This window comes from Somniosus microcephalus, chromosome 11, assembly GCF_052327205.1.
Source record: "Somniosus microcephalus isolate GS21.2 chromosome 11, FLI_Smic_1.0, whole genome shotgun sequence".
NCBI classification, from domain to species: domain Eukaryota; kingdom Metazoa; phylum Chordata; class Chondrichthyes; order Squaliformes; family Somniosidae; genus Somniosus; species Somniosus microcephalus.
Window position 1 is genome coordinate 222,412,650 of NC_140997.1, and position 15,342 is coordinate 222,427,991.

Consider the following 15,342-nt stretch of genomic DNA (forward strand, 5'->3'; position numbering starts at 1 on the left):
TAACTGGTAGGGAGCAGATAGCCGGGAAGGGAGAAAGCTGGTGAACGAGCCGAGAAGCAGGGAAGGGAGCGAGCTGGTTAGCATGATCGGTTTTAAAGCAGAAACATCATGCTGCTGTTTGTTGGAGTGCGCAGTACGCTTCTGCGCAGCCTCCGGTTCGTTGGCAGCAGTCACTCCGTTCTGGGAATGACTTGTGCTTTGCCTTCTCATTTGTTGTCACTAGGTCGAATCTGTAACTAACTAGTGAGTTCCTCTTCTCCTTTGAATGGCCAGTTCTTCTGTTTAGGAGATGGAGAGAATAATCGACTTCCTGCATAGTGTTCTATTAGTCGGTCTCGTGGACTGTCTCTTTTTCACTTTAGACTGGCTGCTATTATACAATTCTTGCTGACAAAAACAAGCTTTTCAGTAACTTTCCATTCTCTCTCCCATGGTTACACAGACTAATGCTACCAAACAGCACTCTGGGATAGAGTTTCTGCTTTGGGCATAATCGTCAATTCCCGCGCAAATATATTGCCTTGGTGAGACCACACCTGGAGTATTGTGTAGAGTTTGGGTCTCCTTACCTAAGGAAGGATATACTTGCCATAGAGGGAGTGCAACAAAGGTTCGCCAGACCGGTTCCTGGGATGGGGGGATTGTCCTATGAGGACAGATTGAGGAGACTAGGCCTATATTCCCTAGTGTTTGGAAGGATGAGAGGTGATCTCATTGAAACATATAATATTCTTAAGGGGCTTGACCAGGTAGATGCAGGGAGGATGTTTCCCTTGGCTGGGGAGCCTAGAACGAGTCTCAAAATAAGGGGTCAGCCATTTCGGACTGAGATGAGGAGAAATTTCTTCACTCAGAGGGTTGTGAATCTTTGGAATTCTTTACCCCAGAGGGCTGTGGAGGCTCAGTTGTTGAGTATATTCAAGACAGAGATCGATAGATTTTTGGATACTAATGGAATCAAGGGATATGGGGATAGTGAGGGAAGGTGCAGTTGAGGTAGAAGGTCAGCCATGATCTTATTGAATGGCGGAGCAGGCTCGAAGGGCCGAATGGCCTACTGCTGACCCTAGTTCTTATGTTCTTATTATTGGAAGTGATTGAAGTTGAAAATACGGATACCTGTTTTTGTTCAGTTCTTTTTAATGCTGTGAACTAAAGAACTACAGCACTTGGTTGTCTGATAGCAAAATACTGCAGATGTTGGAAATCCGAAATAACAACAGAAAATGCTGGAAAAACTCAGCAAGTCAGGCAACATCCGTGGAGAGAAATTTGAGTTGACGTTTCGGGTTTGACCCTTCTTCTGGTTGCATTGTGATTAATATTCTAATTACTTATGTGGACGCACAGCACGTCAGTGCCATAGGAAAGCCGCTCCTGCTCCTGCTGCTTGTGCAGTCATTGGTATAGTGACATAAGGGATGGGATAATTAATTGAAAACTTTAAAAATTAATACTAATTACATGAATAGATATGCCTCTTTCAGCTCAGCTTGGGCTTTTGGATTGTTTGTTGATACATAACCGTGTAACTGAGTGACGTTTCTGAAGTGTTAATGCATTATTATGCAGTTCTTTTATATCCCAGTCAGTTCTGACAGGTAATTCTTTTTAAAAAAAATAGAGTTTGTACATGATGAACTAAAAGCTTTTAATTAATTCTATCGTAAACAAACTTGCAGAATGCGCATGTAAATGACAAATGGATTTCAATATAGATAAGTGTGAGGTGGAGCAGTTTGGTAGGAGGAATAAGGAGGCGACCTGCTCCTTGGAAAATAAGAGTCTAAATGGGGTAAAGGTGCAAAGAGATCTCGGGGTAGAGATTCACAAATCATTAAAAGTAGCAATGCAGGTTAAAAAAATCATAAAAGTGCAAATAAAGCACTGGGGCTCATTTCTAGAGGAATAGAAATCAAAAGCAGAGAAGTGATGTTAATCTTGTATAGAACCTTGTCTGATTGTCTCATGATTTGAGATGGTGGGGTGGCGATATGGCGTTACTGTCTATATGCTTTTAAGTGGTTGCTGTTGCTGCTATTGTTGTAAAATTTGCCAGCGGATGAAAAGGTCGCGCTCAAAGGAGTCCGTGGCCCGCTCAGTACAAAAAAAATTAGAGGGAACATTGTCTTCCAATTTTGGCACAAGTCCTCAGATGTTAGTGAGGAGGACTTTGCAGGGTTGACTGGGCTGGGTGTGCTATTGTCGTGTCTGTAGCCAGTGCCTAGGTTGATGCAAGGTGGTCCGTCTGGTTTTATTCTTATACTGTATAATTGTTTTTCGTAGCGGTTTGTTACAACTGAGCTGCTTGCTAGGCCATTTCAGAGGGCAGTTAAGAGTCAACCGTTGCTGTGGGACTGGAGTCAAGGCCAGACCAGGTAAGGACGGCAGATTTTCTTCCCTAAAGGACATTAGTGAAGCAGATGGGGTTTTATGACAATAACAGCCATTACTGATACTAGCTTTTAATTCCAGAATTAAAAATTAACTAAAATAACAGAAAATGCTGGAAAAACTCAGCAGGCCAGGCAACATCCGTGGAGAGAAATTAGAGTCGACGTTTCGGGTCTAACCCTTTTTCAAAACTGGAAAGGAAATAAAATAGACCGAAGGCAGGGCTGCGATAGAACAAAAGATGTAAAAGAAGTAAAAGAGACCTTAAGAGGTATTCAAAACCAGACGAGATGGTAATAGGACAGTGGAGAGAAAAGACGGCGGGATTAGGTGTGAAGTGTACTGGCAGGATGGGAGACAGCTGCCGTGTGGGAGAGAGGAAAAAAGGAAAGGGGGGGGAGGGAGGATCCAAAACAAAGGGGTGGAAAAAAAATATAAGTAAAAATGTAATAGGGGCTGAGGTTATGATCTGAAACTATTGAACTCGATATTGAGTCCGGAAGGCTGCAAAGTGCCTAATCGGAAGAAAATTAACTAATTGAATTTAAATTCCCTAGCTGCTACAGAGGGATTTGAACTCACGTCTCTGGATCATTGGTGACATAACCATTATGCTACCAGACCCCTGTTGTGATGATTTGTGTTTGATGACCCTGGGGCAACCTAGTGTCACCCTTATTGGTCGATCAAAGAAAGGCCCAGGTCATGTAAGGCGTTGAGTATGGGGCGGAACATTCACAAGACCATTCCCTTGAAACTACATCAAGCAAGTTGTGCTCAACATTGGCTTGCCTGGTTGGCAAGAAGTTGTGCAGCTCTACAATTTCCTCTGCATTTACCTCTAGGTGCTAGGTTTAAGCCTCCTCTGAAAACTGCCTGCGTAAACAACCGATGTGATCATTTCCTGAATGTCACTTTGACGTAGCGTGATGCTGATGACTATAACTTGATACTGAAACAATCACAAAGAAACTACTAAACACAGATATTTACCAGAGCAAAATACTGCGGAGGCTGTTAGTTACCAAACGCACCAGTCTACCGGTTTTTGATTTAGCTTTACTCGGGCTGTGAATGTATTTTAAAAACATACGGTATATTTAATCATATTCTACATCAGCGCTTTCGGTCGGAGGCTTTGTTTTGTGATTTGATACATAGGGACACGTGGCTCCACTTCCCCAGACAGTCAAGCAAGAGTCATCAGCGTGGTGGAGTGGAGTGGAGAGACTGGTTTGGAAGATGGCAGGGAGCTGCGGGAAGACATTTTATGGGTTTTCCACTAAGCTTCTCACCGGCGAGGTCCTAAACTTCAACAAGCTCGAGGGAAAGGTGGTGCTGATTGTAAACGTGGCTTCCCTATGAAGCACGACGAGCAGGGATTACCACAACTTGAACGAGCTCCAGAAATGCTACGGCAGCCAGGGGTTTGTGGTTCTTGGTTTTCCCTGCAACCAGTTCGGCTACCAAGTAAGTTCGACTTTTTTGGGAGGGAAAAAAAATGAAAGTATTTTTGTTATGGCTTTTCAGACCGAGACATTCCCCCGGCCCCCGCTTATTTTATTTTATTAATTGGCTTGTGGAAAGGTCTCTTTTTCCAAGTGCTTATCTGTTTCCAGAGTTTCCTGGCTTGCTGTGGTTTTCGGCAAGCTCCCAATTCTTCTGAAAGGTTTGTACGGTAACAAGCCATTATTCAAAAAGGATATTGGAATTCACCAGGAAAAAAATGCCTAAAATGGAAATGTAACTTTCACCTTTCAGCCGCTTGTCAAAATGCTGCAAATAGGACCAGCACGCGGTTTCCCACCCATTCAGAAGCGGAAACCTCCGGCCAAATATTTTTGGAGTTGACATTGTTTTACCATTTTTTTTGGTAGGAAAACAACGCCAATGACGAGATTCTTAACGCCTTGAAGTATGTCCGTCCAGGCAACGGCTTTATGCCGAATTTCCCGGTGACCGAAAAGACCCTGGTGAACGGAGCAGACGCGAATCCAATCTTCACTTTTCTGAAAGAGAGGTTGCCTGAACCCCACGACGAACCAGGCATCTTAATGTGCGACCCCAAGTTCATAGTCTGGAGCCCGGTCTGTCGGTGTGACATCGCCTGGAACTTCGAGAAATTCCTCGTTGGGGCGGATGGAGTGCCATACAAGCGCTACAGTAAACGTTTCATCGCCACGGACATAGCAGAAGACATCAAAACTCTTCTGCGAAAGGTCTAATAATAGTGTATTTTAAAACTGTAAAAATTGTATCTGTACTGTTAAATTGTGGTGGTATGTTACTATTAGGCATTTTATTATGTGATTATCCTATAGGTTTAGTCAAGAGTGCATGATTATAAGGTGTAAAATCATAACGCCTTACAACATCTATCATGTAAGAAATATTAGATGCTCTGTAATGTTTCAGCGTTAATCTAATAGGTCTGATCCCTCTGTTTAGAAATGCAGTAAACGGAAAAGACCCAAATGTTCCCCATACTCCCGAAAGAAAGTTCCTCGCACATCCGAATGAACCAGTTTGCTGTTGGGCATTTTACTATATGATGGTGCTTTTTGAAAGGTCAACTGAAAAGTACTTGATGCAGCCTGTAAAAGCCTAACTTGTTATAAAACAACCTCATGTAAAGGAACGCTTTTCGAATAAACCTGTTTTGATGAAAAACTGTCTCTCGCACCAGTTTAATTAGGCCGTATGTAGCTGGCAGACGCTTTTTTTGTGTTAGTACGAAGTCTTGGTACCTCAACTATAGGTGTGTTTTCAGGCTGGGAGTATTAACCCTGTGCTTGGGAAATAACTTCTCATAAGATCCCACATGTTGAACCAACACTGTTTATTCCACAGAAACGAATCATTCAGTATATACAACTCTTTTACATAGCTGCACTGACTCCTCTTTGGAACAAATCGCATGACCTTTAATGTATAGAGTATTTCATACATTAGTCAGTGTTTTTAAATAGAGGGGAGTGTCCATTGTTGTACTGACCATGACCGTGACTACTTAAATTAAAAATTGCACCTACTCGCTTACCTCGTATAGCTGGCCAACATACTAAGTTTAATAGTAAGGGACTACTAGATAACTCGTGACAGTCCCTTGCTTTTCCTTCCAGAGTTGTGTAAGTCATCGATGAGGGTCGACAGTGGCAATTTGTACATAAAACTGGAGGCCAAGGCTCTTACTTCATAATGGGATCGTAACCAAGCGGTTTATGCATTCTGTTTCATCCTGAATGCCAAACACATAACAGAATTGCAACTGTACTTCGTTTTTTTGGTTGTTTCCCACAGGCGGAGCAGAATGGTGATCATTTTTCATATCCTCACTCAAGCACTCTCCAACCCAGTCGTGTAAACTTTATTTTAAAAGTAATTGCTTCTGCAATTTATTTGGATCTTTCAGTAGGTGTTCGTGCTCCTATGAAAAGCTGGGAATGAATTCCAGCTGGAAAACAGTTTTAACACGTGTCCTCTTAACTTCCAGACCCGTCCACTGCACTATTAGGATGTGCTCGGCATTAGGCGTCCCTTTCAACCAGTCACGTTATTTATTTATATTTATCTATCTATAATTTTTTCACCAAGTTGTAATCCTCCTCCATGTCCAAGACAATATTAATCAGGTTGTCATCATCTGAGACTCTGTATTTCCCAATGTGCGGTTCTTTCTTTATTGGGCTATAGGACGGATCCGCAAAGAAAAGGGCTAGAGTGTCTTCTGCAGATACTGAGCCGGCAGATTGGGAGGGAGATAGGCAGGGTTCGCTTAAAGGTTCCAGTTTTCCTGCCAAGGCTTCAAGTGTTCGAATACTGGTGCTCTCTTCATAAAATACAAGGCATTGGTTAAATGCGGCAGAACAATTCACCAAAGCTGCCCTACTTATATCTGTAAACCGATACACGTTTTCAAGATGGGACACTCATATCTGCTGCCCCATAACCTTAAAATAGTCTTTTTTGATTAAAACATGCGCTTTAAACTTAAAGTGAATATCTAAATGTTTTAACTGTTTGATTTGTTAATAATGCAGGTTCGTTTGGATAGAACAATTGGAAGTACACTTAAGCTACAGTAATTATTACAAACTTAGGGAAGGCTGGCAAAGCAGTTTTAAATGATCAGGAGTGGGGCCCGGTGTACTGCTCCCAAGACCAACCACTGAAGCTTCAAAAATGAAACATTAGCGTCACAATGTCTCATTGTATGAACGTGTCAGGGACGGGTGGTATACAGAAAATAACTCGCCCGTGAATAATGCAATGAGCGCCACTTTTATGTAAACTACTAGTCCCAGACATTTCTTATCTGTTTATCAAGGTGGTCAACTTACTGAGGTTTGAGCTCCTTTATTGATCAGAATGCAGTCTCCCTTGGGACCAGCGAAGTTCCGATGCAATGGCCGAGAAATCGGGTCACGCCCGATTTGGGCACGACCTCGTTGTGGTGCACGCTGCACATGCCTCATGAGGCAGCGGCTGGACCACAGAAAATTGGTGCGCTGCGAGCGCCAGTCACTGCCCCAGAGATAGTTCGCTGGTCGTGGTGGGGTAACAACATCGGCCGGCTCAGACACCAGCCAAGGTCGCTAGGGGAGCCCCGGTGGGGGCGGGAGCAGCAGTCGGCCGCTGACCTTGAATTTAATGTGGCGCCCGCCCAGCACCACAATAAGAAAGACTTGCATTTTTATAGCACCTCTCTTGATCTCAGGACTATTCATGGTGCTTTACAGCCAATACTTTTACAAAGCAGTGTAGTCACCGTTGTAATGTGGGAAACGCTGCAGCCAATTTGCGCACGGCAAGGTCCCACAAACAGCAATGAGATAAATGACCAGGTAATTTCTTTTAGTGATGTTGATTCAGGACATGGGGGGAAGCCCCTGCTCTTCAAATAGTGCCAATATTTCAGGTCCACCTGAGAAGGCAGACAGGGACTTAACGTCTCATCCTAAGGACGTTAAGCAGCTCCCTCAGTACTGCACTGGAGTGTCAGCCTAGATTTTGTGCCCATGAGGGGTCTAGACAGAGTAGATAGAGAGAAACTGTTCCCGTTGGCAGAAGGGCCGAGAATCAGAGGACACAGATTTAAGGTGATTGGCAAAAGAGTGGTTAGGATCTGGAATGCACTGCCTGAAAGGTTGGTGGAGGCAGATTCAATCGTGGCTTTCAAAAGGGAATCAGATAAGTACCTGAGGGAAAATAAAATTGCAGGGCCACGGGAAAAGGGCGGGGAGGTGGGACTAGCTGAAGTGCTCTTGCAGAGAGCCGGCACAGACTCGACGGGCAGAATGGCCTCCTGTGCTGTAACCATTCTATGATTCTAAGTCTCTGGAGTGGGGCTTGAACCCATGCCCTTCTATCTCAGAGGCAACAGTGCTACCCTTTTTATATATGGATTTATTCAACGGTTAAAATATTTACAACATGGTGATCATTCCATTGTATCATACAAATCCATTCCGCCACTCTGTCATTCCTCCACCACTTAGTAACATCAAAAACTGAAGCTGAGCCACAGCTGTTACCAGGTAAATAAAAAAGTTCAAACATACCTTAAGGACTGCTGGTTTGACTGCCAAACGCCTGAAGAAACTGATTGTAGCATGCGCAGCGCAATCACATTTTGCAAAGGGGGTCTCAGAGTGTAGCCCCTATTTGCATGTGCAAAGGTCCTGGATGCCTACTTGGCAGACTTTACAAATAGAGCGGGTGGCACACTTGTAATGTAGGAAACGCCACCCAGCATACTGGACCCATAGGTGCTCATTTTACATCAGACGGGCACAGTGTGATCCAATTTCTAGGCCTAGTGTAGCTTTTTCCCAGATCCAGTCCACCACACAGAGTACATTGTGTGCCCTTGTTACCTTCAGTGCTTCTTCCAAGTGGTGTTCAACATGGAGGAGACTTGCGCTCCAGAACTAGCCAAACTGTCCCAGTACAGCTACAACACTGCCATCTACCCGACTATGTGGAAAACTGCCCAGGTATGTCCTGTCCACAAAAAGCAGGACAAATCCAATCCGGCCAATTATCGCCCCATCAGTCTACTCTCAATCATCAGCAAAGTGATGGAAGATGTCGTTGACAGTGCTGTCAAGCAGCACTTACTCACCAATAACCTGCTCACTGCTGCTCAGTTTGGGTTCCACCAGGACCACTCAGCTCTAGACCTCATTACAGCCTTGGTCCAAACATGGACAAAAGAGCTGAATTTCAGAGGTGAAGTCAGAGTGACTGCCCTTGACATCAAGGCAGCATTTGACCGAGTGTGGCATCAAGGAGCCCTAGTAAAATTGAAATGAATGGGAATCAGGGGGAAAACTCTCCACTGGCTGGAGCCATACCGAGCACAAAGGAAGATGGTTGTGGTTGTTGGAGGTCAATCATCTCAGTCCCAGGACATCGCTGCAGGAGTTCCTCAGCGCAGTGTCCTAGACCCAACCATCTTCAGCTGCTTCATCAATGACTTTCCCTCCATCATAAGTTCAGAATTGGGGATGTTCGCTGATGATCGCACAGTGTTCAGTTCCATTTACAACTGCCCAGGTAATGAAGCAGTCCATGCCCGTATGCAGCAAGACCTGGACAACATTCAGGCTTGGGCTGATAAGTGGCAAGTAACATTCGCCAAGTGCCAGGCAATGTCTATCTCCAACAAGAGTCTAACCACCGCCCCTTGACATTCAACGGCCTTACCATCGCCGAATCGCCCACCATCAACATCCTGGGGATCACCACTGACCAGAAACTTAACTGGACCAGCCACATAAATACTGTGGCTACAAGAGCAGGTCAGAGGCTGGGTATTCTGTGGCAAGTGTCTCACCTCCTGACTCCCCAAAACCTTTCCACCATCTACAAGGCACAAGTCGGGAGTGTGATGGAATACTCTCCACTTGCCTGAATGAGTGCAGCTCCAACAACACTCAAGAAACTGGACACCATCCAGGGCAAAGCAGCCCACTTGATCGGCGCCCCATCCACCACCTTAAACATTCACTCCCCCCACCACCAGCGCACCTTGGCTGCAGTGTGTACCATCTACAAGATGCACTGCAGGAACTCGACAAGGCTTCTTCAGCAGCACACATCAAACCCGCGACCTCTGCCACCTAGAAGGACAAGGGCAGCAGGTGCATTGGAGCACCATCACCTCCAAGTTCTCCAAGTTACACACTATCCTGACTTAGAAATATATCGCTGTTCTTTCATTAATGCTGGGTCAAAATCCTAGAGCTCCATCCCTAACAGCACTGTGGGAGTACCTTCACCACACAAACTGCAGCGGTTCAAGAAGGCAGCTCTTTTCCTTCTTAAACAGTCCCTCGGAACCGAAGATGTCTTGTTTCCACACTAAAAATGAGTTCTCAGGTGACTGTTGAGTCCAATGCTACAGTCTCTGTCACAGGTCGGGCAGACGGTGGTTGAAGGGGCGGGTGGGTGGGGTGCTTGGGTTGACGTGCACTCCATTCATTGTTTGCATTTGGCTTCTGCTTGCTCCCAGCGAAGAGACTCAAGGTGTTTGGTGCCTTCCCGGATGCTTCTCCTCCACTTGGTGCAGTCTTGGGTCAGGGATTCCCAGGTGTCATAAAGTCATAGAGTTTTACAGCACAGAAAGAGGCCCTTCGGCCCATCGTGTCCGCGCCGGCCATCAAGCCCTGTCTATTCTAATCCCATTTTCCAGCACTTGGTCCGTAGCCTTGTATGCTATGGCATTTCAAGTGCTCATCTAAATGCTTCTTGAATGTTGTGAGGGTTCCTGCCTCTACCACCCTTTCAGGTAGTGAGTTCCAGATTCCAACCACCCTCTGGGTGAAAAAGTTTTCCCTCAAATCCCCTCTAAACCTCCTGCCCCTTACCTTGAAACTATGCCCCCTGGTTATTGACCCCTCTACTAAGGGGAAAAGTTCCTTTCTATCTACCCTATCTATGCCCCTCATAATTTTTTACACCTCAATCAGGTCTCCCCTCAGTCTTCTCTGCTCTAAGGAAAACAACCCCAGCCCCAGCTGAAGCGCTCCAGCCCAGGTAACATCCTGGTGAATCTCCTCTGCACCCTCTCCAATGCAATCACATCCTTTCTATAGTGTGGCGACCAGAACTGGACACAGTATTCCAGCTGTGGCCTAACTAGCATTTTGTACAGCTCCATCATAACCTCCCTGCTCTTATATTCTATGCCTCGGTTAATGAAGGCAAGTATCCCATATGCCTTTTTAACCACCTTATCTATCTGTCCTGCTGTCTTCAGGGATCTATGTAAATGTACACCAAGGTCTCTCTGATCCTCTGTCCTTCCTAGGGTCCTACCATTCATTGTGTATTCCCTTGCCTTGTTAGTCCTCCCAAAATGCACCACCTCACACTTTTCAGGGTTAAATTCCATTTTCCACTGTTCTGCCCATCAGACCAACCCATCTATATCGTCCTGTAGCCTGAGGCTTCCCTCCTTGCTATTTACCACTCCACCAATTTTCGTGTCATCTGCAAACTTACTGATCATACCTCCTACATTCATATCTAAATCATTAATGTACACTACAAACAGCAAAGGACCCAGCACCGATCCCTGCGGTACACCATTGGACACAGGCTTCCAGTCATTAAGAACAACCTTCAACCATCACCCTCTGCTTCCTGCCACTAAGCCAATTTTGGATCCAATGTGCCAAATTGCCCTGGATCCCATGGGCTCTTACCTTCTTGACCAGTCTCCCATGCGGGACTTTGTCAAAAGCCTTACTGAAGTCCATGTAGACTACATCAACAGCGCTACCCTCATCCACACACCTAGTCACCCCCTCGAAAAATTCAATCAAATTGGTTAGACCTGATCTCCCCCTGACAAAGCCATGCCGTCTATTCTTGATTAATCTTTGCCACTCCAAGTGGAGACTAATTCTGTCCCTCAGAAATTTTTCCAATAATTTCCCTACCGCTGATGTTAGGCTCACTGGCCTGTAATTCCCTGGTTTATCCCTACTACCCTTCTTGAATAATGGTACTACGTTGGCTGTCCTCCAGTCATCTGGCACCTCCCCTGTGGCCAGAGAGGTTCTGAAAATTTGTATCAGAGCCCCTGCAATCTCCTCTCTTGCCTCACACAGCAGCCTGGGATACATCTCCTCTGGGCCTGGGGATTTATCCACTTTTAAGCCCGCTAAAACCGCTAGTACCTCCTCCCTCTCAATACTAATTTGTTCAAGTATATCACAATCCCCCTGCCTGATTTCTATGCCTACATCGTCCTTCTCCATAGTGAACACAGATCCAAAATATTCATTTAAAACCTCACCTACATCTTCCGGCTCTACTCACAGATTGCCAGTTTGGTCCCTAATCGGCCCTACTCTTTCCCTGGTTATCCTCTTGCCCTTAATATACTTATAAAACACCTTGGGATTTTCCTTTATTTTGCCCGCCAGTGTTTTTCATGCCCCCTCTTCGTTCTCCTAATTTCTTTTTTAAGTACCCCCCTGCACTTTCTATACCCCTCTAGGGCTTCCACTGTTTTTAGTCCTTTATATCTGCCAAAAGCCTCCCTTTTTTTCCTAATTGGTGTCGGTGGGGATGTTGCACTTTTTCAAGGAAGCTTTGAGGGTATCCTTGAAGCATTTCCTCTGCCCACCTGGGGCTCTCTTGCCGTGTCAGAGCTCTGAGTAGAGCGCTTGTTTTGGGAGTCTCGTATCGGGCATGCGAATGATGTGGCCCGTCCATCGGAGCTGATCGAGCGTGGTCAAAGCTTTGATGCTGAGGATGTTGGCCTGAGCGAGAACACTGACGTTGGTGTGCCTATCCTGCCAATGGATTTGCAGGATCTTGCGGAGGCAGCGTTGGTGGTACCTCTCCAGTGCTTTGAGGACGTGCCTGCTGTACACGGTCCATGTCGCTGAAGCATACAGGAGGGCGGGTATCACTACTGCTCTGTAGACCATGAGCTTGGTGCTGGGTTTGAGGTTCTGGTCTTCAAACACTCTCTTCCTTAGGTGACCAAAGGCTGCACTGTCACACTGAAGGCGATGTTGGACTTCATCATCGACGTCTGCCCTTGTTGACAGTAGGCTCCCGAGGTATGGAAAGTGGTCCACTTTGTCCAAGGCCTCATCATGGGTTTTGATAATCGGGGAGTAGTACTGTGTGGCGGGGGCAGGTTGGTAGAGGACCTTTGTCTTATGGATGTTTAGTGTAAGGCCCATGCTCTCGTACACTTCGGTGAAGGTGTTGACGATGGTTTGGAGTTCGGCCTCAGAGTGTGCGCAGACGCAAGCATCATCTGCATACTGTAATTCGATGAGAGAGGATGGGACGTCCTTGGATCTGGACTGGAGGTGACGGAGGTTGAACAGTTTCCCATTTGTTCTGTAGATTAGCTCCACTCCAGTGGGGAGCTTACTGAGGGTAAGATGGAGCTTTGCAGCCAGGAAGATCGAGAAGAGCGTTGGTGCGATGACACAGCCTTGCTTGACCCTGGTCCGTACGTGAATTGGGTCTGTGGTGGATCCGTTGGTCAGGATCATGGCTTGCATGTCGTCGTGAAGCAGGCGGAGGATGGTGACAAACTTTTGAGGGCAGCCGAATTTGAGGAGGACACTCCAATATCCCTCACGGTTGACGGTGTCGAAGACCTTTATGGGGCCAAAGAAGGCCACGTACAGCGGTTGGTGCTGTTCCCTGCATTTCTCTTGTAGTTGACGCGCGGTGAAGATCGTGTCCATTGTGTCCCTTATTGGGCGGAATCCGCATTGCGATTCTGGGAGGAGCTCTTCAGCCACTGGGAGAAGGCAGTTGAGGAGGATTCTTGCGATGACTTTCCCTGTGGCAGAAGGCGGCTCACCATCACCTTCTCAAGGGCAATTAGGAGGGGCAATAAATGCTGGCTTTGCCAGCGACACCCACATCCCAGGAACAAATATAAAAAAATTACTTTCCCAAACAAATGTGTAATTTCATAGACATAGTATTAGTCAGATGAATGGCCTCTACATTTCCCATATACAACTAATTTATAAGTGAATTGGTTAAATTCAATATAACACTTTCCCCAAGTTTGGATGCGTACCACAAAACATGGAACAGAGTCATTTCACTCCTCACCACCTCAATTATGGTATTACAGGTTGCCAATGCACCTTCCCCGTATCGAAAAGATCATCAAAAATGAACAACAAAAGACTTGTGAGGGTGTATTACAGATTGTAATACAAATCTGTGTTGTGATGCCTGTACACATCACCCAAGTTTCACAATGATGTCTATAACATCGTCAGGATGCATTAATTGTTTGGCACTCTTGCAACATGCTCCCACCAATCTTTTGTTTTCTTATGCTTTCAAATGAGGCTCTTCTTAATGCATTTGTGTTAAATGCCTTGGTTTGGTATTTTCATAGAATCATATAATAGTACAGCACAGAAGGAGGCCACTCGGCCCATCGAGTCTGTGCCGGCTCCTTCGAAGAGTAATCCAGTTAGTCCCACTCCCCGGCTCTTTCCCCATATCCTTGCAATGTTTTCTCCTTCAAGTATTTATCCAATTCCCTTTAAAAGGCTACTATTGAATCTGTATCCATCGCCCTATCAGGCAGTGCATTCCAAATCCTAACCATTTGTTGTGTAAAAAAGTTTTCCCTCATGTTGCCTCTGGTTATTTAGCCTCTTGTTATCGACCCTTCGGCCATTGGAAATGGTTTCTCTTTAGTTACTCTATCTAAATCCTTCATGATTTTAAACACCTCTATCAAATCTGCTCTTAGCCTTCTCTGCTCCAAGGAGAACAACCCCAGCTTGTCTAGTCTATCCACGTAACTGTATTCCCTCATCCCTGGAGCCATTCTACTAAATCTCTCCTGTACCCTCTCCATAGCCTTCACTCCCTTCCTAAAGTGTGGTGCCCAGAATTGGACACAATAATCTAGCTGGGGCTGAACAAGTGTTTTATCTAGGTTTAGCATAACTTCCTGGCTTTTGTACTCTGTGCCTCTATTTATAAAGCCTAGGATCCCATATGCTTTATTAACTGCTTTGTTAACCTGTCCTGCCACCTTCAAAGATTTATGCAGAAGCACCCCCTTTAAAATTGTACCATTTAGTGTGTATGGTTTCTCCTCATTCCTTCTACCAAAATATATCACCTCATACTTCTCTGCATTGAATTTCATCTGCCATGTGTCTGCCCATTTCACCAGCAATTTTAGCAGTCGCTAATCCATGTGTTAATGCCTCACTTAATATACAAAGGACTTTCATAGGAATAGCTTTTGTATGCCAATATTCAAATAACCTAATTTCAAAACATGTTACTTAAATAATGGAGTAGTTCGCAATAAACAACTATTACCTATAACTTCCAGAAGATTCTTTGTCAATTCTTCACACGAATTGCTTGGAGAACTATTTCCCTGTGCTTCTAGACAGGTATAATTGTTGGTTTCTTGTGAAGGACTTTTGAAAAAAGGGAAATGCGTTATTTTTTTTAATTTAAAGGAAAATATCAGAAAAAGAATGCTTATTTGAGTTCCTCAAATCTAGCTTCTGCCCTGCCCAGTACTGAGACTGCACTAATTCAAATCACAAGTAACATCCTGTGTGACAATGACCATGGCATGGCTCTTGTTTATCCTCTTGAACCTCTGCTGCTTTTGACACCATTGGCCAGTCCATCCTCCTTGCCAAGGTGGCGATGCCACAATGCTCAGTCACTATTTTGTTTTTTCGGTGTGCTCTGGTGTTCTTTGTCCTCTCCTTTTCACTATCTACATTGAGTGTATTAGGGATGGGTTTCTTGAGCAGTATGTAACTGAACCGACCAGGGGGCAAGCAGCCTTAGATTTGGTCCTGTGTAACGAGGCAGGATTAATTAAAAATGTCCTAGTAAAGGATCCCCTTGGAATGAGTGACCATAACATGGTGGAATTCCATATTCAATTAGAGGGTGAGA

General features: G+C 45.1%; 1 protein-coding gene and 1 pseudogene across 2 annotated transcripts in view; one reads left to right on the plus strand and one right to left on the minus strand.

Annotated features, from left to right (window-relative positions):
- The first annotated feature begins 2,384 nt into the window (after positions 1 to 2,384).
- LOC147111273 (glutathione peroxidase 1-like) lies at positions 2,385 to 5,064 on the plus strand (annotated as a pseudogene). The gene is made up of 3 exons (XR_015080077.1): positions 2,385 to 3,864; positions 4,272 to 4,613; positions 4,843 to 5,064. The product of XR_015080077.1 is annotated as a glutathione peroxidase 1-like (transcript).
- Positions 5,065 to 5,215: 151 nt separating this feature from the next.
- LOC147111274 (uncharacterized protein C3orf62 homolog) overlaps positions 5,216 to 15,342 on the minus strand; it is a 92,124-nt gene continuing 81,997 nt past the window's right edge. The window contains exons 3-4 of the mRNA XM_086002025.1: positions 14,743 to 14,846; positions 5,216 to 6,223 (exon numbers count right to left, since the gene is read on the minus strand). Of these exons, the coding sequence (XP_085858151.1) occupies positions 5,970 to 6,223; positions 14,743 to 14,846 (358 nt within the window). The 3' untranslated portion in view covers positions 5,216 to 5,969. The remainder of the gene's footprint in view (positions 6,224 to 14,742; positions 14,847 to 15,342) is intronic.